This window comes from Phyllosticta citribraziliensis (assembly GCF_038025025.1).
Source record: "Phyllosticta citribraziliensis strain CPC 17464 chromosome Unknown J3D65scaffold_8, whole genome shotgun sequence".
Lineage (NCBI taxonomy): Eukaryota > Fungi > Ascomycota > Dothideomycetes > Botryosphaeriales > Phyllostictaceae > Phyllosticta > Phyllosticta citribraziliensis.
In genome coordinates, this window is record NW_027117345.1 from 1,151,901 (window position 1) to 1,175,019 (window position 23,119).

A 23,119-nucleotide genomic window follows, 5' to 3' on the forward strand; every position below is an offset into this window, starting at 1 on the left:
GCCATTCCATTCGCCTGTAGGTATTCCCATGAGCTCGTATCTATCGTCTCCAGCCAGCTAGTGACGGCGCTTCAAACACGCTCTGTGCCTGGCTGCGCCGCTCCAAGGCTAACTCAAATATCGCCCTCGCAGCCCGAACAGATAAGCCTCGCTGCTGCTGTGGCGACCTGTGTTTACCACCTACGGTACCAATCGGCACCCCAGCCAGCCACTGCGGCGGCCTCGTGGTTGACCAACTGCCGGTCCGTTAGTGTCCATGCCGTGCTGCTGTCTGTCTGTCGTCCTTTTGGTCGTCGGCAGAGTCCAGAGCCTGAGCCAGTCCACCGCCCCACCCTCTGCTGTCACGGCCGTCTAGACTCAAACCAGGCTCAGGTCGACTGTACCGTAGCGTTTCTTCTCTCTCTCAGCTGCCGGCTCCCTCCGTCCCAAAAAGAACACCAGCTGTGGCTCCGCTGAGACGCTCCGAGCCAACAAGGAAACCAGCATCGCCTCAAACCGACCCACAATCGTACTCGTACTTTTCGAGGCCTAGTGCCAAAAATTGAAGCAAACAACCGCAGCTGTGGAATGATTCCATCTCCATCCCTCTCGATTGCATGATTGCTCCCTGTATACCGCCGCTCCCCATGTTGTGGTTGCGCGTGCCAAGGCCTGTGCAGCCAGCCAGAGACAACCAACAACAGCCCATCGATCGCCGCCGCCGCCATCCAAGATATGTCTCTCCATCTCTTTGCCATTATTGGTCTAGACGGATCCCTCCAATCCGCCCGTCGGGTGCACCCGAAATCGCCCGCACACCTCTTTGCCTCGTGCCTCAACCTTATCTCTCTGTCGTGTGCCCTTTTTTTTTTTTTCCTTCCCCTTTCCACTCTAGTCCTCCGGTCTGCAGTAGCGTTCCAACGGCGACTTATCGAGAATGTGAGACATGGCATCGATGCAGGTCTGCTTCTTGTCTGGGGAGTGCCGTCGAGTTAGGTGCCTACTCTAGGTGCGTTGCCGTTGGCTGGCTGCAGGCGGCGAGCGACCTACCTAGCCGCGAATTGGCTCTGCTCCGTCTACGCCACTATCCTGTCGAGCTCATCGCGGTGTTGATCTGTCGTGAGTGCGCTGCTAGGAGTATTCTTTGGGCCTGCTTCGACGTTGATCGAGCCTGATGGTTGCCGTGATGCCTGCTTCACAATGCGTCGATTGGCGTCGTCGACTGCGCGGCGTGTGATGTTCGCCGACTGCCAGCAGCAAGAACACGCCTCGATGGGCAGGCGAGCACGCTACGGTGGTGAGAGAAGTCGGCAGACCGCCCCATTCGAACAAGCAACACATGCGGTATCGTGGGAAAAGCTGGGGAAGTGTGGAACACGCTGGACGAGTGCGCAGAGCAGAATTGGTGACCAGTCCGTCTGTCCTAACAGCCATGCAGCAGTGCACAGCTAGATGGAAAGGCCGACTTCTGCCATCTCTCCACCACTAAGGCATTCAGCCATCTACGCACGTGTGAAAATGGCCTTCTGGTTCCCTTGGTGCCGTAGCCCAACCTCACCAACCAGCGCCGCAGCCAGCTCGCCATCCTCAGCTCCTCCGCTCCGTCCATCACACCACCGCCTCTCCACTCTGGACGCACCTCTCCATCTGACCGCTCACCCTCTCACCCACCAGAGCAGGCAGACAGGCAGGCAGGCAGGCAGGCAGGCAGACAGACAGGCAGGCAGGCAGGCAGGCAGACAGACAGGCATGCAGACAGGCAGGCAGGGCCACCAACAACCCTCGCCTCCCACAGACCACCCACCCAACCGCAGCGTCACGTTGAGGTGTGGGGAAAAGTGCTGTCACTTTTCGGTGGGGTTTGGCCGACGAGCGAAAGTGGAGAGAGAGAGAGAGAGAGAAGGTAGAGACGCCCTGGCTGGTCTGGTGCGATCAGCGACCACCGACCAACCTACAACGTCGGCTGCCAAGGGCAACGCGCGTATGTGTGTATCATTATCATCGTTGGTGTGCTCGTCCGCTGCATTTGGCTATGGCGACATTTGGTGACCAAATGGTCTTTTGTGTACATTCAGACATACCTGACCTACACACGCACCGCACCGCCCTGCCCTGTCTATCAGTCGTTTCCTGTCTCCACACCACCTCAGTGATGACCTCTTTGCACTCCTCCTCCAGTGCATGCGAAAAATCCGTGCGATGACGAGCAGACTCGCATCAACGTCGATGCAGCGGAAAAGAACCGGCAGAGCGGGAAATGGCGATCAACATGTGCGAAAAAGTATGCGGGGCGCGCAGGCGAGCAGTCAAGCGTCCGATGATGTAGGCCGTCGGGTTGACGAGTCGCGTCGCATCGCGTCGCGTCGGCCTGCAGAATGCGCTCCATGCTGCTCGCTGTTCTCGTCTCACCCGTTCTGATGCGTGGTCTCTACGTCTTGGTGAGTGAAGCTTCAGGCGGCTGTGAGCCGCGGGCCAGCGAGTGAGATTGGGTTGCCAACAGGCGGGCGGGCGGGCGGACCGCTCCTCCGTCCATCGTCGGGTCAAATCATGATTTATTACTTGGTCAAGTGACCACTGATTGATTGGACAAGCACGACACATATTGGGAGCAAGAAAACTTGTGGAATATAGTTTGATTTTTTACCTACGTTAGCTGGCTGGAACTGTAGGTTCTCCGTCTTGGTCTTCTGTCTGTTCAGAGAGCATTACTTTTTTTTTTCCTGCGCTTTCTCACCCAGTGAAAAGAAGCGCATGGTGAGCGGCGGCGGCGATGTAAGCGCGGCGTGGTAGAGGTCGGACGCCGAGCAAGCGAGCAACTGAAAGGGCGAGCGTTGCTTCTTCCGCGTGCGCCTCGAGGGGAAGAGATACTAAAGTACATGCACGCGCAGGGGTCGATGCTTTCATGGGATGGGAAAAGGGGAAGAGGGGCAGCACCACCGAAAAAGCAAAGAAAGAAAAAAGGAGATCGATCAGGGCAAACTCCATCCAAGCAATACCGGAACGTCCTCCAAAGTACCCATAGGCCATTGTTGCTCGTCGGCCAGGCCCAGTCCAATAACGCCAGGTTCAAAATAGATTGCAAAGCTCGAGATCGGATTGAAGCAAGAGGCATTGGAAATGTGACGGGCAAAAGTGTCGTGAGAAAATCGTGTTGAATCGTCTTCAGAGCGAGTTGAAAGCAAGCCGCCGTGAGCGAGCTTCGGCCCAAGAGAGGCTCACATCTCCATTGCAGTGTCGACCATCTGGGTTTGTCGCTGGACAGCGGGAGCATCGATACTCATCTCGGCGTTGATGGGAGCCGAAGAGGCTGGCGAAGAGACGGGAGAGGCCGAGAGATCGCGCGCATTGACCACATCGCTTTCGAAGACGATTGGGTGCTGGGTGAGGTTGCGGACAACGCCCTCGAGCGACGTGCTGATGAGCCGACAAGACCGCAAGTCCTGACTGAAGAGAAAGAATTTTTCCAGCTCGTCGGCGTCGTCGCAGGCGAAGACGAGGAAAGCGTCGTGAGCCTCACTCTCGTGGAGGAGCTGCGGGCGAGACAGAGGATAATGCCTGCTGATGAATCTGGCCCAGCCGCGAGCGCCTTCTTGCTTTGCTGGGTTGAAGACAATCTCCTTCCAGCCAATGCCGAGGGCCATCGTGAGGTCGTGAATGGTATGGCCTGCGTCGTCAATGCGCATGGTGGTCGCCTTGTACGCAAGCGAAGACTGGTCGATGCCGCCAGGAGCGGACTGAAGCGTGCTCACGGGCTTGACGGCGGGTGAGACGGATGCAGCGTTGATGATGCTGTCGGTGCGTTGCGACTTGCGTGAGGCGGCAATGGGTCGCTCGGCGGGCTTGTTGGCTTCTTGGACTTCGTTTTTGGCTTCAGCCCAAGTTCCCGTCTGAGATTCGGCGGCGAGGGAGAAGCCGGGCTCGCCAGGGTAGATGAGCGTCATACCAGGTCCCATGATGGGTTCCGGCTTGGGCTTGGTGATGACCCTGGAGCCGTCTGCCGAAGCTTCATCCGCGAGGGAGTCGACATCATCGAGCGAGCGTTTGCGGCCAGCGATGGCATGGCTGGGAGCGGCTTGGTAGTTGAGCGATGGAGGCGTAGGGTACTTTGGAGTCCGTCTGGGCTTGCTGGAGGAGCCGGGAGTCGGAAGGGCGGAGTAGTGCTGCGCGTTGAAGCGCTGCTCTATGGGATATGTTGGGGGCTGCTGAGGCGGCAGAACCACCGTGGGCGAAGAGGCGTAGTAGTTGAGACCCATGACGGCTGTGTGTTTAGTAGGTCAAGCAAGAGCAAGAGAAATTGAGATACTGGTCAATTGTTCAGATGGGTCACGCGCAAGAGGTCGAGACGCGCTGAAGCCGGGCCAAGTGAAGCGCGTCCGGACGCGGTAGTCGAAGGTGAAGGGCGGTAGGAAGGCGGTAGGTTGTGGGTGGAGGTAGGCGATGAGGTAAAAGTGACGAGAGAAGGGTTGATAGAGGTGGACGAGGATGAGAGAGGCGGACGCGGGTTGGCGAGATAAAAAAGTAACACGGCGAGCAAAGAGCTTGAGGGTGAAGGGTGAGGGTAGATGAAAGAGACGAGGACGGCGGACGGGAAGAGCGAGCTTTTGAAGATGGTCGGCTGAGCATTCTGACCCCGGAACCTGGGTTGTCGTTTGTGGTTAGACTGCATTGTTGCATACCTTGGTAAGCGCTAAAAACCTGTCGAAACGTTTGCTTTGTCCGAATCTAGCCCGATGCAGAGTTTTACCCCTGTCGGTCCGTAATGAATCGGGGGTTTTGTCTTGGAGGTGCTCGAGCCACTTGGTGGTCTGGTCTCTCTGGCCTCACCCTGCTTTTTCCCGCCATTTCGCCGACGCCTGCTTAGTCACGTCCACCCCCGCCACCCCGGACGCTGCTACGTCACGTGTGACGGCATCAATGGCCCCCGAGCTGCAAGTCCGCGGCGCCCGCCTTGCCTTCATCTTGTTGGAGACCCGGTCCCTCTCTCAAACCATCACTGCCCAATCCGCGAGGCCAAGCCCTCGGATCCTGCTTGTCCCTGTCCGTGTCTCGACCTCAACCACCGCTGTCCGCATCGTGGCTGGATGCCTTGTCCGACGATGCCATCGACACTAGCAATCGCTGCCTCACCGCTTGATGTTGGGCATGTCGACGGTGATTGACCATCAATCAACAACGTCGCCTCCTTAGCTGCCGTTCAGACCGTTGCGCCAGGGGGCTTGATCAAAACGGGACAAGACGGTTTAGTGCGAGCAATAGATCCGACTCCCTCGGTTTGACACAATAAGCAGGCCTTGCGAGGGACGCTCATGCACTACATACCCGGATGTCCAGCGCCCAGTCCCTTGAATACCAGCCCACCGCCTTCTGCTTGAACATAGACTGGATGTTTTGTTGTTGGCGTGCAGAATGAATACGTACTGCAAGAGCCGCAGGGTTGGAGGCAAGGAGAGAAAAGGTGCAATCCGCCCGACAAGATTCTAGGTTTTGGGGTGCCGTCAGCCATAGGCAGTCTTCGATACGCGTCGGCCTGGAAGAGAATACATGTAGTCTCCATCAACCCGTCACCTCACAAATGAAGCAAAGATTGCACTCGAGGTGTTGGTGGGCGTTGCGAGATATCCACACGTGACTCCCCCGCGAGCTGGCGCCCGGGCTCCGAATGCTTGGCGTGTTTGTGCATTTTGTCGGGGGCTCGGAAAATCGTCGCGCCAAAACGCGCTGCTCCAAGTCCGCGAAAGCCAGCAACTTGACCCTATTGCCCCTCTGCCCCGCCAAAAGAAAGGAGTTCCCACCGAGCATCAACACACCAAGCAAAGATGCAGGCCCCCGTGGTGGTTATGAGTACGTCTCGCCCTGCGTTCCGCTGCCCTGAAGCTAACACAAGCTCCGCCAGATACCCAAACTGGAGGGGAGAGACAGACTGGCCGCAAAGCACAGCTCTCCAACATCACCGCCGCAAAGACGTGAGTCCGCCGTCCAAGGCCTCGCTCAATCCAGCTAATCGCCCTCAGCGTCGCCGACATTATCCGATCATGTCTCGGTCCCAAGGCCATGCTGAAGATGCTCCTCGACCCCATGGGCGGTATTGTCCTCACCAACGATGGCCACGCCATTTTGAGAGAAATCGAAGTCGCTCATCCCGCCGCAAAGAGCATGATTGAGCTCAGCAGAACCCAAGATGAGGAGGTTGGCGACGGCACCACCAGCGTCATCATATTAGGTTCGTCGACCCTTGGTTTGACTTCAGGGGAGCTACACTGACGCCGACACAATCGCAGCCGGTGAGATGCTGGCGCAGTCTCTTCCCCAACTCGAGCGCAACATCCATCCCGTTGTCATAATAAGCGCCTTCAAGCGCGCCCTCACCGACGCCATCGCCATCATCGAAGAGATTTCGTTACCAGTTGACGTCAACGACGACAAGGCCATGTACTCGCTCATTTCCTCGTCGATTGGCACCAAGTTTGTCTCGAGGTGGTCCGAGTTGATGTGCACCCTGGCCCTGCAGGCCGTGCGGACAGTTTCGTTTGACGCTGGTGGCGGAAAGCGGGAGGTTGACATCAAGAGATACGCCAGAGTGGAAAAGATTCCTGGCGGCGAGATTGAGGAGAGCAGGGTTCTGGACGGCGTCATGCTGAACAAGGACATTACCCACCCCAAGATGAGGAGGCGGATCGAGAACCCCAGGATCATTCTCCTCGACTGCCCCCTGGAGTACAAGAAGGGCGAGTCGCAGACAAACATTGAAATCACCAAGGAGGAGGACTGGAACAGGATACTGCAGATTGAGGAGGAGCAGGTCAAGGCCATGTGCGAAGCCATTGTCGCAGTCAAGCCCGACCTGGTCATTACGGAGAAGGGAGTCAGCGGTAAGTGCCCCCTCCAACGATTGAGCCATGATTCTAACTGCTGCAGATCTCGCTCAACACTTCCTTGTCAAGAACAACATCACTGCTCTGCGCCGTGTTCGCAAGACAGACAACAACCGTATCGCCCGCGCAACCGGCGCTACCATCGTCAACAACGTCCAATCCCTCCAGGCCTCGGATGTTGGAACACAGTGTGGCCTGTTTGAAATCTCCAAGATTGGTGACGAGTACTTTACGTTCCTCACGGCTTGCAAGGACCCCAAGGCTTGCACCATCCTGCTGCGTGGTCCCTCCAAGGATATTCTGAACGAGGTTGAGCGCAACTTGCAAGACGCCATGGGCGTTGCGCGCAATGTCGTCTGGAACCCTCGCCTCTGCCCTGGTGGTGGTGCAACCGAGATGGCCGTCGCTGTTGCCCTGGAGAAGAAGGCCAAGTCTGTCGAGGGTGTTGCCCAATGGCCGTACCGCGCCGTCGCCGAGGCCATGGAGGTCATTCCCCGCACGCTCATCCAAAACGCAGGTTCATCGCCCATCAGGGTGTTGACACAACTTCGGGCCAAGCATGCTGACCAGGCCACTGGTAGCAGCTGGGGTATTGATGGCGATGGTGGAAAGATTGTCGACATGAAGGAGTATGGCGTCTGGGAGCCTATGGCTGTCAAGGAGCAGAGCGTCAAGACGGCCATTGAGAGCGCCTGTCTCTTGTTGAGGGTGGACGACATTGTCGCCGCCAAGGCGGCCAAGCAGCCCAGCGGCCCCATCGGTCAAGGTGGTGAGTAGACACAAAATGGGTACTAGGTGTACAAAAGAAACATATCTGGCGTCAGAGGTTGCATGATGGTCAGGGAAACTCTTTAATGTAGCATAGACGGGTGCGTCCAAGAAATCAAACGTCGGAGACACACGCGTGCAACAAGCAAACCTCTACAGGACTGGGTCATTGATCGTGTACAACAGAGGCCCTTTGGCAAAGGTTTCGGCTTGAAAGGTTCAGGTTGACATTACGATTAAAAGCTAGATACAAGAGGAAGCAACTAAAGACTCCTATGGCTTTTGCTCAACATGACATGTCAGAGCAGACGCCCACGCAGTAGGTGTGAAAGACGAGGCGCTGTAGTGAACGACAGCCCGACATTGTAAGATATCTTCGAGCTAAAGCGCCCTAGATGCAGCAGCAGAGCCAAAGCATATCATTTCTTCCGACACCCACTGGAGCCCCTCATCCGTACTCGTAAAGATCGTGACACGGCTCGCAAGTGTCTTGAAACGAACGTCGCCGCTGCTCGCCGCGGACAACAACCACCACTCCCGCCAACTGCGACGACGTGAATTCCCTGGCCGTTTCGGTTGCACATACCAGGGACCCCTCAATCACTCGTCTTTTCGTCCTTTGGGATGGCCGCTTCCGCTTGCTCGACGTCGTCGCTGCTGCGGCTCGACAGCGACGCCGTGTGCTCGAGCTGCTTGGCCGCCGACGTGTTGTGCAGCCTATCCGACATGAAGATGAGATCGACCTCCTCGAGCGTGCGCCCGCGCGTCTCGGGGCAGCAAAAGTAGACTGGTGAACAGGACCGCCGTCAGCGATTCATCTCACAACACATTGGCTTTTCGCCATGCATGTTCAGAGGGAGGGAGCATTTGTCTTACCGTACGGCCCGGCAATAATGTTAAATACCAGAAACCAGATCCACGTCTTCCAGCCAACGCTGGTGTCGGCGATGGCGATGGGACCCGCGAAGGTCGTCAAAAAGGCACTGAGCCACTGCGCGCTGACCGAGAGCGCGAAGCCGATGTGGCGGTACCGCAGCGGCATCACCTCAGAGGCGTATACGTACGGCACTGGGCCCCAAGTCGGGCCAAAGACCTGTGATCAGGAGAAGTCGTCAGTCGCCTGCTTCTGATTTCGTCCGCGCTCTGGATGGAAAGGGGTCTTACAGCGATCCAGCCAAACAGCATCGACGCGGCTGCGGCGCCCGTTTTGGCTCCCGGTGACGACATGAGACCCGTGAAAATCGCCATGAACAGCGTCTGGCCAATCGCACCGGCTGCTCCTCGTCAATAAAACTCTCCAGGGGATCAAAGCCGTTTTCTTGCGACTCACCAATCAACCAAGTGCGGCGACCAAACTTCTCCATAAACGTCACGCCCAAGAAATTCGTAATGGTCAAAACCGTCGTAGCAACAGCCGACATCGCCGACGCCACCTTAGCCGGCAAGCCAATATACGACTGAAAAATCGTCGACAGGTAATAGTAAATCATGTCGGTGCCAATCATGTAGCCGATGCCCACCAGAATCACGCCCGTCCGGATGCGCCGCGCAGCCTGCAGGTCCGACGTGTCGTAGAAAAAGTCCTTGAGGCGCAGCTCCGCCGTCGCGACCTTTTCCAGCTCAATCGAGGCTAATATGTCGCTCTTGGAGCGCGCGACGTCGCGGTCGGCCAGCGGTTTGGCGTACAGGCGTGCCAGCGTGGCGTCGCCCTCGGCTTCCTGCGAGGTCGCGTAGTAGTAGCGCGGTGTGTCGGGGTTGGGAAGAAGGAAGGCGATGGTGACGAGAGACCATAGGACTTGGAAGGCGACGGGGAAGCGCCAAACGGCTTGCCCGCTGGCAAATGTCATGCCGAAGTCACTGAAGATGGCGTTAGCTGCGTTGCCATCTGCGGCGTGTTGGAGGTTGACTTACACCCAGTACGCCAGAGCGATGCCGCCGGCGGCGCTGCAAATCATCAGGTTCACGGCGGCACCGCGTTTGGGGACGCTGATGGCCATTTCCGCCACGTAGACTGGAATCAAGGAGGTGCAGAAGCCGTTGCCAACTCCCTAGTCTGCTGTCAGCTTTCATCCTGGATATTGACCCTTGTGAAAGAGATCAGTGTCCGTGAAGACAATAGAGAAGGGGCAGAAAGGGCCCGAGCCTTGCTGCCAGAGGTCACGAGGCGTACGAAATGAATCCTCTCTGGGAGCTAGGATTTTCATGTCCAACCGTTGTCGAGAAATTCGATTTTGTCGTTCGTACCATGCCTTTTGGCAACAAGCCAGTCTTGCGAAACCTGCGAAAAGAAATCGAGACAAGGTGCGAGACTTACGATGAAAACGCGACCTGCAATCAATTGACCATAGCTGTAGCTGGTCGCGGATATGATGGTTCCGATGATCTGGACAACTTCTCCAGCGATGATCCAGTTCTTCCTACCCATCTTCATGCCAAAGATAGTGATGATGATGCATCCCAGCCATGACGCCAACAGGAATGCCGACGTAATCATGGAAGTGATGGTGGTGTTGGGATACTGCAACTATTAGTTTTGGCCATGCTGTAGACAGTTTGGGACGTACGCCAACGGCCTCCAGGAAGGATGGCGTTTGCAGTACACCACCGAGAACCCCAGCGTCCCAGCCAAAGGTGACAAATCCCAGGGCTCCTGCAGTGACCGCATTCCGGTAAAGGGCATTGCCTTCGAGAACCATCTTGACCAAGCAAGAACAACAAGGGGAAGATGCGACTGGAAACTTCGAGCGAAACAACAGGAGACAGCAGGCCGGCGCCTGTCACCAAATATGAACGGCTAGGACACCATGACTATCGTCCTTCAGGTACCGACAGCCTGTCATGCAGGCATCTTGAGAAATTTTCCGTTTCGCCCACCAGCTATGGGGATACCTCAAGTCAAACGAGCAGGAGATCGCCACCTTCACTTTGCGCCGCAATATTGTGAACGGCTTTCCTCGACATCCAGGCCCTATTCGGAAGCCTTTCCGACATCTTTCAAAAGATTTGGGACATTCTGCTCAATTTCTGGAGGCGAGACACGTGGAGGACCACAATCTGGAAGTACGCCGTCGTACGACTGACTTGCTTGCACGACTCGCTGGGGCAGGGTCGTCGGCTCGAAGCCATGTGGTAAACGACCTACCCTTTTGCAGTACAGCGATGAGAAGACGAGTACAAGATCCGCAGCAGCCACCGACTGTCGGCTCCCAAGCTCTTTCATGACTGGCCAAGAGAGGACTGGTCGGTTGACATTGATACCCACTGCCCCCTATTGCTGTTTCCAGAAGCGTTCAGAGTGACTCGTGTGCTTTGTGAAGAGGACAAGGTGGAACGGCGACAAGGTGGAATCATTGGAGGTCACATCAAGGGTCATGTCGAGCAGCAACGGCACTCGCACATGTGTGTGGCTCGCCAGTGGACCAGCCGACGGGGACGTCGGGATGTGGTGGAGATGCAGGGACGTGGTCGAAACAAGGTTCAAGGGTTAGTTCGGGCCCAATGCCGCACGCGAATAATAGTGCAGACGACGCACAGTCCGGCTGGTCGTCTTCGTCCCCTCCAGGCCTCGAGCACAAACAACACCATCCCGACCATGACAATGGGAAGTCGTCATTCCCCAGCTTGCCCGACGCGCGCAACCGACATTTGATCTTCCACTTCCTTACGGCGTGGAACTGGGCCTTATCCAGAGCGTTGGAAATACCGTTGCGGCACAGCAAATGCAACATGACGACTGGCGGATGGGGGCAAATGCTCCCGCGGCACAAAGTCCACCGTCGGCAACCATTCATGTGCACCTGCCATTTTCTTTGACAGCGCAGTTTGCAGCTTTTGCCTAAAAGATGGAGGCCCCCGATCCACATCACAAGCACCTGATTCAGTTTGCACCCGCAGACTGTCCCATCCCCACTCTGGAAACATTGGCGGCCGGGCGCCGTGTGGTACGTGCTGTCTCGACAGTTGATGCGTCCCTTTTGGACCAGACGACTGCTGATGATGGTCCAACAAAGGCCGTCGGAGCAATGAGCGCAAAATGTCCGACCCTTGCGCGGAGAAGGTCCATTTTTTGTAATGCGAGCATCAGGAGCTCGTTGCTGAGCTGCACGAAACGCGTGGCTCGCCATTCGTCCTCGAGCTTTCCGAGACCCTTTTTATTATCAGAGTTGCGCGCGCGCAAAGAGAGCGCTGCAGCTTGTCTCCCTTGGACACCTAATCCGCTACAATGGCGTCGTCTTCCCAGGAGCTCGTTGGCGGCTCTGGCATCATTTCCAAGCTGACCCTTGGAAATGTCATATTCCTGGGCCTTGCCTACCTGGCTTTCAAGCTGCTCTATCAGGTTGTGTACTACCGCTTTTTCCATCCTTTGGCCAAGTTCCCTGGCCCATTCTGGGGCTCCGTGACCAGATTATGGATCGCATACCACAACGTAGCCGAGGACGAGTGCCAGACGAACAAAGCCCTCCATGAGAAGTTTGGTAAGAGCTCCAGTACATATTCCAGGCGCAGGCTAACAGAAATCCAGGTCCTGTCATCCGCATCACCCCAACGATGTTGCTCGTCAGCGACGCAACCAAGCTCCCCGAAATTTACAACCGCAATGCCGACAAGTCGAAGCACTACATCACCGGTTCCTTTGGCAAGACGGAGAGTCTTTTCAACATGCAGGACCACAAGGTCCACTCGCGATTCCGCAAGATTGCGGCCGCGCCGTACAGCTTCAGCAACGTGAAGAAGATGGAGCCCTTGATTGACGCGCGGATGCACGACTGGATCAATAAGATCGACAAGCTTTTTGCTCAGACCGGAGCCAAATTTGACTTTGCTCCTTGGGCAATGTAGGCGCTCCGAATGTGCGATTGAAGACGGAAGTTGACGAGTGAACAGCTACATGGCTTATGACATCATTTCCGAGGTTGGTTTTGGCGCGCCGTTCGGTTTCATCGAGCAGGGCAAGGACGTCGAGGGTCTCATCCAAGGTTTCCACGATGGTTTGGTTCCATTTGGAATCATGGCGCGTCTTTACCCCTTCACCAACTGGGTTAAGAGCACCTGGGTTGGCGAAAAGTATCTCGTCGCGAGTCCTGAGCAAGAGTCTGGCATAGGCACGTTGATGCGCTTCCGAGACAAGCTCATTGAGCAGCGCTTCCGTGACATTGAAGAAGGAAAGTCATCTGGGCGTATCGATCTGCTCCAAACGTAAGCGAACCAGTCCCAAAATACTGAGGCTTCGACTGACAAGAAGTCTAGATTCATCGAAGCCCGGGATGAGAACGGAAACCCGCTCGACTTGGACTACATTAAGGCCGAAATTCTTCTGGTCCTCCTCGCCGGTGCCGACACGACCGGAACGGCTTTCCAGGCCATGATGGTCCACATTATGGGATCGCCGCAGGTCTACGCCAAGCTCATGGAGGAACTGGACCGCGTAACTCGCGAGGGCAAGCTGTCGGATATGCCGCAGTACATGGAGGTGGTCGAGCACTGCCCGTACTACGTCGCTTGTACGAAGGAGAGCATGCGCTTGAACCCGTCTGCCCCCAACATCTTCCCGCGGCTCGCCGGCCGCGGCGGCATGGAGCTCAACGGCAAATACGTCCCCGAGGGCACCGAGCTGACGTCGAACCCGTGGCTGGTTCACCGCGATCCCAACATCTTTGGCGCCGACGCCGATTCGTTCCGGCCCGAGCGCTGGTTGGAGAGCGAAGAGCGCGCCAAGGATATGAACAAGTACAGCATGGGCTTCGGGTACGGCACACGCGTCTGCCTGGGAAGGACCAGTAAGTGGCTACTCCAAACACTCAGAAGCGTCGAGATTCTGGCTGACATGACCTCTAGTCGCTGAAATGGAGCTCTACAAAGCCCCGTTGCAGTTCTTCCGCACCTTCAAGCCGACCATTCTCAATCCGGAGCAGCCGGGCAAGTACCACGTCAAGGGTGGTGTTAGCTTCTTCTCCGACATGTGGATCAACATTGACCGCAGGCCACGGGCTGTTTGAGCAGTTTCTTTCTTTGGGTAGACTGAAGGAGCTCCTTTTTCGTTTGATACCAAGCATTTTGCAGCATATACATCTTCGTACGTAATTGGAGTTGAACTTTTGAACCTGGCTCATGCGTGGTTCCTCTGTGCTTGCCCAAGCATCGGCATGATGGAATTTTTGGAGAATCGATGGCTAGCTCTTCGTAGAGGCTCTAGGAAGGGCGATGCTTCATCTCGCGCTGCCGCGCAAACAATCACATAAGGAGGTCCAATTCTCGGTCAGGTAGTCTACGGTCTCCTGGCGGCTCGGCACCGTCACCCGTCGACCGGGCGCGGGACGGGACGAAAAGCTGGTGTTGCAATGTCCGCAACGTGACTCATTTCGTCGTTGGCTGGGTCCAGAAGCACTGAACTACTACGCGATCATTTTGGTCGAGCTGATCAAGCCAAGCAGCTGCCCCTATGCATTGTGAAGCCTCGTCAACGACGGCGGGTCAATTCTCCTTCCCCTTTCGCCCATGTGTGCGACCATCTAGAAAAGTTCCACACTGCCACTCGCACTCTTCCACGCGAGCACTGCTGCAGGGGAACTTGGCACGCGAGCAAGCAATGAGGCCAAGGCGTCTGGGCAAGCAGGTAGTGAGGCAGATCACTCGCACCACTCTTCCCGAGCCCAAGAACCGAACATTCCAACAATGGAAGCCCAAAGGCGCGGAGAAAAGGGACAGATGGGGCAGGTGGCCGGAAGTTAATGTTTGACAGTTGGAAGCGTGTGCACATGCATGCAAGCTGCATGCTGCATGTACTGTAGATCTTCTATTGTCCTATTGGCGCGGATAAGTGGTTGGGAGTTCGGCTACAGATATGTTTCTCCTGGAGGCACTGCCGGGGATGGGGATCGGGGAGTAGAGCACCATGACACGGCGAGGTATCCAGGGACTGGTAGTTTGCAGTGCGGAGTAGAAGGAGCACCTGAACACCGCAAGCGTTTCGACTGGCTTTGTCTCGACTCATGGCGGATTTGCGCGCACGATCGCATGAGGACGGAGACAGCCACACGATGAGATGAGACAACAAGACGACTCGCGTTGACGCCTCGGTCCGCACTTTGCTGCCGGGCCTGTCGGGTGGGAGTAGCGAGCTGCCGTACCGGTAGTAGTCGTTTACAGATGGTAGACTGAATCGAAGTGCTGGTTGGCCAGAACGCATCAAGGCCCTCTGGCACGGCGAGCCGGCGCAGCGGTCTCGCTGTACGCGAGAGGTTCAGATGCATCCAGGCGAGCTCGAACAAGACCACGCAACCCAGCAAATGTGCTGTCAACCCCGTCCCTCCTAGGCGAGCGGACAGCAGTCCCAGGCGCAGGGCCGGTATTTCGAGAGCGGGCGTCTGCAAACCAAGCAGCGGGTTTACCCCGAGCCCGAACGCGACTCAGTTGCGTATCCCTTGGTGTGCTTGGCAGCCAACACAGTACATGGATCATGACAAGGCGATTGACAGAGCGACAGTCGCAGTGGCTGAATGACTAGTGTTTCCAATGGCAGGTGGTAGCTTTGCGTACATGCTGGCCGTGCATGATTATTCTTCTGTGCCTCGAGCACACACACAGAGCGAAACTCCATGGAAAATCAGCGCGCCACCCGTCCGCCTGCGGGAGCAACGAGCATCACACAGCGCGCGTCTCGCGGGCCGGTGCATGCTGCGGCGACGGACAGTTAGCGAGCATGACATAATTGTCTACTCCTGGGCGCTGGATGGGCAGTACTCCTAGGAAGTGTGCATCAAGCGGGTGGGCTGCCGGGTTTTGGTCCGGTTTCGAGCGGCGCGTCGGATCGACAGGCACGGCCCGGAAAGAGAAGGTGATCCGATCAATGGCGAGGGTGCGAGTGGATCGCGGTTGGCTTGGCCGGTGGCCCGAGGAGAGCCTGGCTGGGGGGAAAATAACATCGTCCACGACGACAACGACAACAACGGCTTGGGCCAAGATGATCACGGCCATGCCATCTTTCCTTAAAGCCGGATGAAGATGAACGTTGCACTAGAGATGGAATGCTGCTGGGCGGTGCGTGCTGCCTCTGGTCTCCCCATCGTCTCCTCATTGTTCGCGCTCTGTGCTAGGAGTAGCCTTTCTTCCTCTTTTCGGAGCGATGGACGCTGTGGCGTGGTCTTGCGAGTCGTGAATTGTGACAGCCGTGATGCTCGCTTGGGCACTCGGGTTGCCGTGAAGCACTTCGTACCATGAGGTTGCTGGATTCGTGTCAGGGCAACGCCTCGAAGGCTGTGGATCTGAAGTTTCCCGTCTCTTTCACTGAGACTTGGCGCATCCAAAGAAAGAAAAAGTTGTTGAGAGAAGAAAATGTCTCGAATATATGTGGCAAGTGAAAATGACTGCCTGCTCCAAACGAAAGCTCTGCGGTATCATGCGTAGAATAGTGAAATCGACAAAAGAAATGTGTTGTCCCTGAGTCCACTTCCATGTGTATAATTCGTCCCAAGCGCCCTCCACGGCGCAGACCCTAATCTCAATTATTGTGAGTCTGCTTCAGGTGCAAGACTACACGGCGTGAGTGTAATAATGCCTCGACGGGTAATTGGCCTCGTCCAAACTGCCACTGTCTCGAAGAATGTGCGGTGGAGTCTCTTCAAACTGCGTCACAATCTGGGTTCGCACTCCAATCCGTCCATCCGGCAGGTTCAGCGCCTCCTCGCTGCTGTTCGAGGCCGCGTCTTGCTCAATCTTGGTCTGGATGCCGCCTTTGTCGCGCGTGTACGGGTTGGTCGCCATACCATCCTTGTCGAGGCTCCTGAGGTGTACGCTTCCGTCGTTGGTTGACTGCCCCTTTTGACTGCCCAGATTTTGAAATGTTGCTCGAGAAGGTTGAGATGCCTTGTGATTCGTGCCGTAACGGTCTGTCTCGTAGTACGAGCCGAGGAGGCGCGGCAGGTGACGTTTGGCAATGACTTTGAAGGATGGTATGCTTGCGGCCAATATGCCGACGTTCGTCTCGATGACGCTCCAGTACATGGCCTTTGCAATGACCCAGGTTTGATCGGTACTGGTCAGCATCTCTGGGATGAAAGTAATTCTGATTATGGAGGATATGCATGAACTGTGCGTCTAGTCAGCGACTGTTAGGCGGTCGACGAGCGTCGCAGGCCGACTTACAAGAGTCCAAGAGAAAGCATGATGCCCAGTCCAATCTTTTGGTTGCGGGGAACTTGAAGGTGAATGACGAGTCGGACTGGCAGCGTGTAGGTCAGAATGTCCGTACTGATATTGACTGCCGCGTTTGCCAAGTAGAAGGCGTTGATGTTGATGCATTTCTTGTTCGTGATTCTTGTATCGTATGCGGCCGCGATTGGGGAGCATTCAAACAGCGCTGCAAGCGAATTGCCGGTAGCCTGGCAACCGACCAAGACAAACATGACGATGGCTAGCTTTCTCAAACTGCGGTCTCCCAGGCGCATGTAGAGGGCCAGGACACTAGTTTTGATGAATCCCAAGCACGCATTGTAGAAGATGGAACTAAGCCACACAATCTGAAGCCCATTAGCTTCCACTTGAATTCAAGGTCGGTCGAGCAAAACTACCTTTGCGTACTGGATGAGGTTGTCCTCTCCGCGCTTTGCGACGTCGACATAATGGCTTCTGTTAAAACAGTCAGAATGATATTCCTCGAGAACAAAGTTCCGGGAGAGGGTTCTTTGGCTTACCCTAGTCCGCGACTCACTGATAGAATGGTCGCGACAATGAAGGCCCACGACAGTAGCTGCTTGACCGTTGGCATCTGTCTCCATTCCCTCCGCATGGATTCCTTTACTTACTGCACCGATGCAAATCAAGACTTTCAGGTTTTGGGTCAGATATCGGAACAAAATTGCAAAGGTCTCCCAGCTTACCATCATCAAGACCTAGTTTCTGTACCAGAAAGATTCGAGCGTACAGCCGCAAGCTCATCACAATCGCTGTTATGACGGCAAACACAATCGCGATGGCATTCACCGTAGGGCCTTGGCTCTCGGGCTCGGCCACCATTGTGAAAGATAGTTCGGTAGAACAGAGGGTCTCAAATGGTTATACAGGGTTTTGAAAACCACTGTCAGAAGGCGAGCTGTATACCCCAGAGTCTATCTGGGCATCCAGCGTCGTACTGTGGGGTTACACGAGATTAGGTCCAGGCGGGTAGTAGAAGAGACGAAGGATGTGATCTCATACTGTGTCCAGCAGGTACCGAGCGACAGTAAGTTGAACAGAAGATGGAAGAAAACCAAAGTGACAGTGTGAGAGGCTTTGCATGGAAGCCAAGGATCCCCTTCCCAATAGAACATAGATGCGCATAGTCCCTGGTGACCCAGTTTCCTGGTTCCAAGTGGGCTCGTCACCCTCTCGAAAGGGCAAAGCCGCAATGCCTCCCATGTTGACCAATGGATATTCCAAACAACATGGTGCCGTAGTTGCTTGTCATTTCGCATGCGCCAGGACCATGGACATTGAGTTTCTGAATGTCACAAAGGCTGTAGAAAATGCCAGTGCTCGTCCGCTTTTGGCCACTGTGGACTTGTGGCCGCGACAAGGGCGCCTGAAAACGATGGGGACGCATCTAGTCGCAGCTACGGGTAAATGATTCGGTCACGTCTAGGATCCGTCGTGGCGAAGGGGTTATGCAGGATGACAAAGGAGGAAAACAAGCTTGGAAACGGACATGGCATCCAATCACCTAGAGGCGGTGATCGAGCCTACTGGAAGCCTCACCCGTCATTCCGCGCTGGCCGCTGCACTCAAAGGTGGGTTTGGCATTTCGCTCTCTCCGATGGCCAGCGTCTAGACATAGTAGTCAGTCGCATGGCTGATGAGTCCTGTCCACCATACGGTGCCATTCCCGCCATGATGTCGCAAGGCTTCTCAGAATGTGCTCGGTCTTCGGCCGCAGGCGCCCTGCCTCGAAGAACTCAAAAGCTGCGTCGTCGTGCATTGTCTGCATGGTGGAGTTGAAGCCTGACGGATCATCCTGCATCGCGATGCCCAGCCAGCATTCTCAGACATCAACTAATCCGGCGAAATAATCAGTGGGGTCTATCGCTCACGGCCGTGGGGTCCGCCAAAAGAAGGTTGCAGTCGCGCCCGTCCTCGAGCAGTGTCGGGCTTTCAAGCCATGGCAGCAGCAGAGTTGGGCCAATATTCGAGACCCAAGCCTGCGCGACTGCTGCGTCGCCGCAATCTCTCGGAGCAAAGAGCTGCAAGTAGATACAGTCCATGGCCTGGGTATTGCTCCAATCAAGGCCAGCCCCACTGGCAAAGGCGCGAGTCCGACGCGAATTCATACTGGGCGGGTGACTTGGCTTCACGACTCGCGTCGTCCGTGGGCAGACGTAAATCTTCCTCCTCCCCCCTTCACGAACTTGCGACTGCATAGTCCCAGCGGTTGATCCTCATTACCGTGCGCAGCACAAAGCGAATGGATTCCGCTGGGGTATCCAAAAAAAGAAAGGTCTTGGAGGTTGAGAAGACTTGTCGACAGACCAGCGTCGACGCCTCTCCGGTGCTGTCATGCAAGGCCGCATGCCGCAACAGCCTCCTGGCTCAGCGCGGCCACGGACAGGCCGATGGCGATTCTAGCGATGGGGCAGCGGTCGGCAGTTTGAAAGCAGTGGAGAAATAAAAAAAAATGGCGACGTGGGTGGCACTGCTGGTGGAGATGGGTCGAGACAGCGGAGGCGGCGCAGACAAATGTCGGGGGTCGTTCCGCCCGGAAAACTCTAGCGAGCTTTCGGTTAATCCTGCCGAAGCAAGTGGTCCTCTGTGATTGGATGCCAGTAGCCGTCCACGAATTCTACGACCGAGTTCAAGATCTATCAATTGATACTGCCAACGTCGAAGCCATCTCCGCCTGTATTTTCAGCCTTCAGCTAGCCCTCTCGCACCTTTTCCAAAAACTCCGTCACAAAGCCAGCCACGATGTCTGGCTTCTCAACCATGGGCAGATGGCCCGCATGCTCAACTTCATAGTAGGCGCCCTTCCCACCACCGTACGTCTCGGCCATCTTGCGCATGCCTTTGGGCACCGCGCCGTCACCCGCACCGGCCAGGAACGCGCCGGGCACCTGGCTGCCCTTCATCTCCTCGGCGACATCATAGGCGTGCAGAGCGCGCACCACCTTCTTGAAGCCCTCGAGGCTGTTGGTCGCGACGCCGCGCTTGACCTCCTCGATGCGGCTCTCTACCTCGCCCTTGTCAAACGACTCGTCGACAAACCAACGCCTGATAGTCTCCTCGGCGAGGTTCTCGCCAATGACCTCATCCGACTCGCTCTCCGCCGACACGCTGCCCACACTTGTCCATCGCCACGGCTCTGGAATCCCCGCCGCGCCACCGTATTCGGCGGCCGTCGCACCCTGTGCTTCGGCGACGCCCACCCGCTTGTCCCAGGCAGCTGCGTTGGTGGCCGGAGCTGCCGCGTTGGTGTCGCAGGCCACAAAGGCGGCGACACGCGATGGGTGCTTGAGAGCGAGGTTGAGGACAGACACTCCACCGAGGGAAACACCAATGGCAGCGGCTGCGCGCGGCACGCGAAGCGCGTCGAGAAGGTCGCGCATATCGTCAGCCAGAACGTCAATTGTGATTGGTTGCGTTCCTGCGGCGGCGCCACGGCCGCGGGTGTGGTACCGCAGAATACGGTAGTTCTGGTTGGCGCGTTGAGAGAGGAACGACGCCAGGAATGCATCGTAGATGTGCCAGTCGACCATTACCGACGTGGACAGGATAATGAGAGGCGCGTTGGGGTCGGGAGAGCCCTCAAGGCGGTAGGGAAGAATGACACCATCGCGGGCCGTAATGTACGACTCGATGGCGCCAGGAGTTGTGGGAGTGGCGGGAATCTCCTTCGTGAGGCCATCCGGCGACGTGAACGGAGCGACAGAGCCCGTCGTCAGCGAAGAGAGGTAGCGCGGCGCTGGGCCAAAGGTGTAGTAGAGCTTATAATCGCGCCTATTGAAGCTGCCAAAGAACTGCGACTTCATTTTGTGCGTCCAAGGAGTGTCGGCGCAGGCCTTCAATTCTGGGCCTTCGACATTTTCCTGGCTGTCGAACTCGTGCAGTGCGATGTATTCCACCTCTTTGATTTTATCCTGGGGACCCAACGGCTTGACCACCGTGGAAGACTTGAATCGCCTCGTCTGGCGCCATCCAGGGACCTTGGTGAGCAGGGGAATATGCTCTTCGTTGTACCACTTGTTAAACTCCTCGGCATCTGCACCCGGCTTGAGCTTGATGATGGCGCTTAGCAAGAACGGGAGCTCTCGGCCTTCGCTCTGAATCTCCGCCGCGCTCTTGTACCCCTCCTTTTTGGTCTCGTAAATCAGGTCATACGACTTTCTATTGACGTCAATCTTCTTCATGGTTGCCGCTTCGCGCTCGCTCTTCAGCGGCGGCCCGCGCAAAGAGAGGTATGACTCGGTGTTTAGCTGGTTCAAGTCATCCACGTCGTACATGGCCATCCACTCCGGCTGCTCCTTGCTACCGCGGCTGTCTGCTGCCAGGTCAGTAGCCTTGTAGCGGAATCCGGTGAGGAAGTACGGGAAGCGGAGACGGGTCGGGCCATGCTCATTGTTGTACCAATCGTGAAATTGGTCCGAGGAGAGGTCGTTATGAGGATTCATGGTAACGTACAAGATGCCGGGGGTGGGAGCCATGATGGGCGGGGTAGTGCAAGTAAACAGTTGACGCGGAATAAGCAAATGGGTGTCGAGAGATTTGAGAGAAGAGATTTGGAGACGGAGAGAGGCATGAATGTCGACGCAATGGCAAGATCGCGTTCATCGCAACCGAAACGACTGCCCGGCTTACGTCTTCACGGACTCGAGCTAGAGAGCCCCGCGGCCGCCGGCAGAGGGGTCGGGTGTTGGGGTCTCCGCCACGAGGCGGGTGTGCATTCAGCCGCCGCACCGCCACTGCACTAGCTGAGCTGTTGCTTCACCGCACTCTTGTTTCACCTTCATGTGGCGCGCAGCTAAGAAACCCTCATTTGTATTTGTCTTTCTAGCTTGCATCCTTTCAATCGTACCAAATGGCATTCATTCCAAACCCAGGCTCCGTAACCTCACACCTCGCGACGCGCCCCAGCCAGCCCTCGGTCCAGCGATAGATCTCGATGAAGCCAACCGTGTCGTCCGTGATGGCGATATACTCATCCGTCCATGGGCACGGCGCAACGGCGTTCGAGTGTCCCCCGCTAGACGACGTGGGATTCAGCAGCAGCTGTCTCTCGATGTGGCCATTCTTGGACAACTTGAAGGCGCTTATGTATCCCGGCACCCCTATCGTGTTTGAGCGGGTCGTCGCAAACAGTGTGTCGGCGCTCTGGGTATGGAAAACGACGTCGCCCCGAAAGTTTTTGATGTTATACTTGAGGCCTGGGCTTGTGAGCTTGAGACCAAGTTTCAGAGTCTGTCGAGCTTACCTGGTGGAATGAGCGGCCACCTGCGTTGCGTGAAGACGGGCAGATGTGTCTGCTGGTCAATGACGTATTCGGCAACATTGTTACCGGCCTCCATCAACACATAGAGATAGTTTCCGCTGGGGTGTATTTCAACCCACCGCGGGTGATCTCCAGGGTCGGGGGCTTCCAAAGAGCCTAGCAAGGTCAATTGGCCTGTTTGCGGGTCCTTCTTGTGAGTCCAGATTTTGTTGGCGCGCAAGTCTGCCGAGTACAAGTACGTCTCGGTAGGGTCAAAGACCATGCCGTGGATGCCCGTCTTTGGCTCGTACTCGTAGTTTTGGACGTTTTCCTTGAGAGCGCCATTGTCGTTGACAGAAAAGACGTTGCCGAAGCCAGCGTAGTCGTAGAACGGATTCCCGTAGACGTTGTATGGTGGCTTCTGGGCAGCAAGGACAAAGATGGCGCGTGTGTTGGTGTCGTTGTTGGCAGCAAGCGCTGTGCAAAGAAAAAGACAAACTGATCAGGCGACGCAGAAGAGAGATTGTTGGTGGGTAAACATACGATGACCAGCAATGGGATGGGAGGCACTTTGGACAATGTCGGTGGGACTCTTAACCGTGTAGCTGGACCATGTCTTCATGGAAGCACCGTAGATTTGCTTTCTGTCGTGCTGATTTCCAAAAAGGGCACGTCAGGGACCGAAACGATGAGATCAGGAGAGACTTGCAGGGAACAGGAGAGCGGGGACTCACGCTGAACGTCATCCAGGAGATCGGTTCATGGTGCGGGATTTCAGACCGCTTGACAAGCTTCAGGGTCAAGGCGGCGTCGTCGAATTCGAAGGTGAAGATGGCTCCGGGCCGGGTCCACGTCCCAACCATCAGGTGATGCTTTGGCATCTTGGCTACGGCTGGTGAGACTGAGAGGGCGTTTTGGAGGGAGCGTGAGATTCGCATTCGCGGGAGGCTGGCGGGCAAAAGAGCATCGTGAGAAATGCATGCCGTGGCTGATACCATAGGCCAGGCTACATGTAGCAGGAAGAGACATTATCCCGGGCACGGGAGCTGCCATCGGTTGTTGGAGGGGCCCG

General features: G+C 56.3%; 10 protein-coding genes across 10 annotated transcripts; 3 read left to right on the forward strand and 7 right to left on the reverse strand.

Annotated features, from left to right (window-relative positions):
* Positions 1–174: 174 nt before the first annotated feature.
* Positions 175–1,219, reverse strand: J3D65DRAFT_437640 (uncharacterized protein). The gene is made up of 2 exons (XM_066796234.1): positions 1,030–1,219; positions 175–953 (listed from the first exon to the last, which is right to left on the reverse strand). The coding sequence occupies exon 2, from the start codon at positions 930–932 to the stop codon at positions 369–371; it is 564 nt and encodes a 187-aa protein (XP_066653805.1). The 5' UTR covers positions 933–953; positions 1,030–1,219; the 3' UTR covers positions 175–368.
* On the forward strand, positions 1,183–2,164 carry J3D65DRAFT_437663 (uncharacterized protein). Its single transcript, XM_066796235.1, has 2 exons — positions 1,183–1,986; positions 2,055–2,164. Exons 1-2 carry the CDS (start codon positions 1,432–1,434, stop codon positions 2,130–2,132), a joined length of 633 nt encoding a protein of 210 aa, XP_066653806.1. The 5' UTR covers positions 1,183–1,431; the 3' UTR covers positions 2,133–2,164.
* Positions 2,165–3,194: 1,030 nt separating this feature from the next.
* Positions 3,195–4,821, reverse strand: J3D65DRAFT_604500 (uncharacterized protein; the record flags this gene model as incomplete). The annotated part of the gene is made up of 4 exons (XM_066798275.1): positions 3,195–4,237; positions 4,283–4,616; positions 4,656–4,674; positions 4,724–4,821. The coding sequence occupies 4 exons, from the start codon at positions 4,819–4,821 to the stop codon at positions 3,195–3,197; spliced, it is 1,494 nt and encodes a 497-aa protein (XP_066653807.1).
* An 848-nt stretch (positions 4,822–5,669) lies between these two features.
* On the forward strand, positions 5,670–7,943 carry J3D65DRAFT_629999 (T-complex protein 1 subunit gamma). Its single transcript, XM_066800787.1, has 5 exons — positions 5,670–5,820; positions 5,873–5,942; positions 5,991–6,199; positions 6,258–6,848; positions 6,895–7,943. Exons 1-5 carry the CDS (start codon positions 5,796–5,798, stop codon positions 7,626–7,628), a joined length of 1,629 nt encoding a protein of 542 aa, XP_066653808.1. The 5' UTR covers positions 5,670–5,795; the 3' UTR covers positions 7,629–7,943.
* On the reverse strand, positions 7,922–10,648 carry J3D65DRAFT_437702 (sugar transporter-like protein). The gene is made up of 7 exons (XM_066796237.1): positions 10,184–10,648; positions 9,934–10,137; positions 9,531–9,667; positions 8,950–9,476; positions 8,784–8,893; positions 8,496–8,712; positions 7,922–8,406 (listed from the first exon to the last, which is right to left on the reverse strand). The coding sequence occupies exons 1-7, from the start codon at positions 10,313–10,315 to the stop codon at positions 8,216–8,218; spliced, it is 1,518 nt and encodes a 505-aa protein (XP_066653809.1). The 5' UTR covers positions 10,316–10,648; the 3' UTR covers positions 7,922–8,215.
* Positions 10,649–11,840, reverse strand: J3D65DRAFT_437701 (uncharacterized protein). Its single transcript, XM_066796236.1, has one exon. It carries the CDS (start codon positions 11,741–11,743, stop codon positions 10,982–10,984), a length of 762 nt encoding a protein of 253 aa, XP_066653810.1. The 5' UTR covers positions 11,744–11,840; the 3' UTR covers positions 10,649–10,981.
* Positions 11,672–13,984, forward strand: J3D65DRAFT_437724 (flavonoid 3',5'-hydroxylase). Its single transcript, XM_066796238.1, has 5 exons — positions 11,672–12,094; positions 12,142–12,454; positions 12,504–12,815; positions 12,867–13,396; positions 13,455–13,984. The coding sequence occupies exons 1-5, from the start codon at positions 11,842–11,844 to the stop codon at positions 13,613–13,615; spliced, it is 1,569 nt and encodes a 522-aa protein (XP_066653811.1). The 5' UTR covers positions 11,672–11,841; the 3' UTR covers positions 13,616–13,984.
* Positions 13,985–15,870: 1,886 nt separating this feature from the next.
* J3D65DRAFT_437767 (uncharacterized protein) lies at positions 15,871–17,717 on the reverse strand. Its single transcript, XM_066796239.1, has 6 exons — positions 17,495–17,717; positions 17,420–17,439; positions 17,309–17,364; positions 17,186–17,243; positions 16,761–17,134; positions 15,871–16,704 (listed from the first exon to the last, which is right to left on the reverse strand). Exons 1-6 carry the CDS (start codon positions 17,628–17,630, stop codon positions 16,149–16,151), a joined length of 1,200 nt encoding a protein of 399 aa, XP_066653812.1. The 5' UTR covers positions 17,631–17,717; the 3' UTR covers positions 15,871–16,148.
* Positions 17,718–19,293: 1,576 nt separating this feature from the next.
* On the reverse strand, positions 19,294–21,594 carry J3D65DRAFT_630020 (Alpha/Beta hydrolase protein). The gene has a single exon (XM_066800788.1). The coding sequence runs from the start codon at positions 21,281–21,283 to the stop codon at positions 19,502–19,504; it is 1,782 nt and encodes a 593-aa protein (XP_066653813.1). The 5' UTR covers positions 21,284–21,594; the 3' UTR covers positions 19,294–19,501.
* J3D65DRAFT_630022 (carboxy-cis,cis-muconate cyclase) lies at positions 21,595–23,058 on the reverse strand. The gene is made up of 4 exons (XM_066800789.1): positions 22,782–23,058; positions 22,591–22,699; positions 22,051–22,524; positions 21,595–22,003 (listed from the first exon to the last, which is right to left on the reverse strand). The coding sequence occupies exons 1-4, from the start codon at positions 23,043–23,045 to the stop codon at positions 21,645–21,647; spliced, it is 1,206 nt and encodes a 401-aa protein (XP_066653814.1). The 5' UTR covers positions 23,046–23,058; the 3' UTR covers positions 21,595–21,644.
* Between the last annotated feature and the right edge of the window lie 61 nt (positions 23,059–23,119).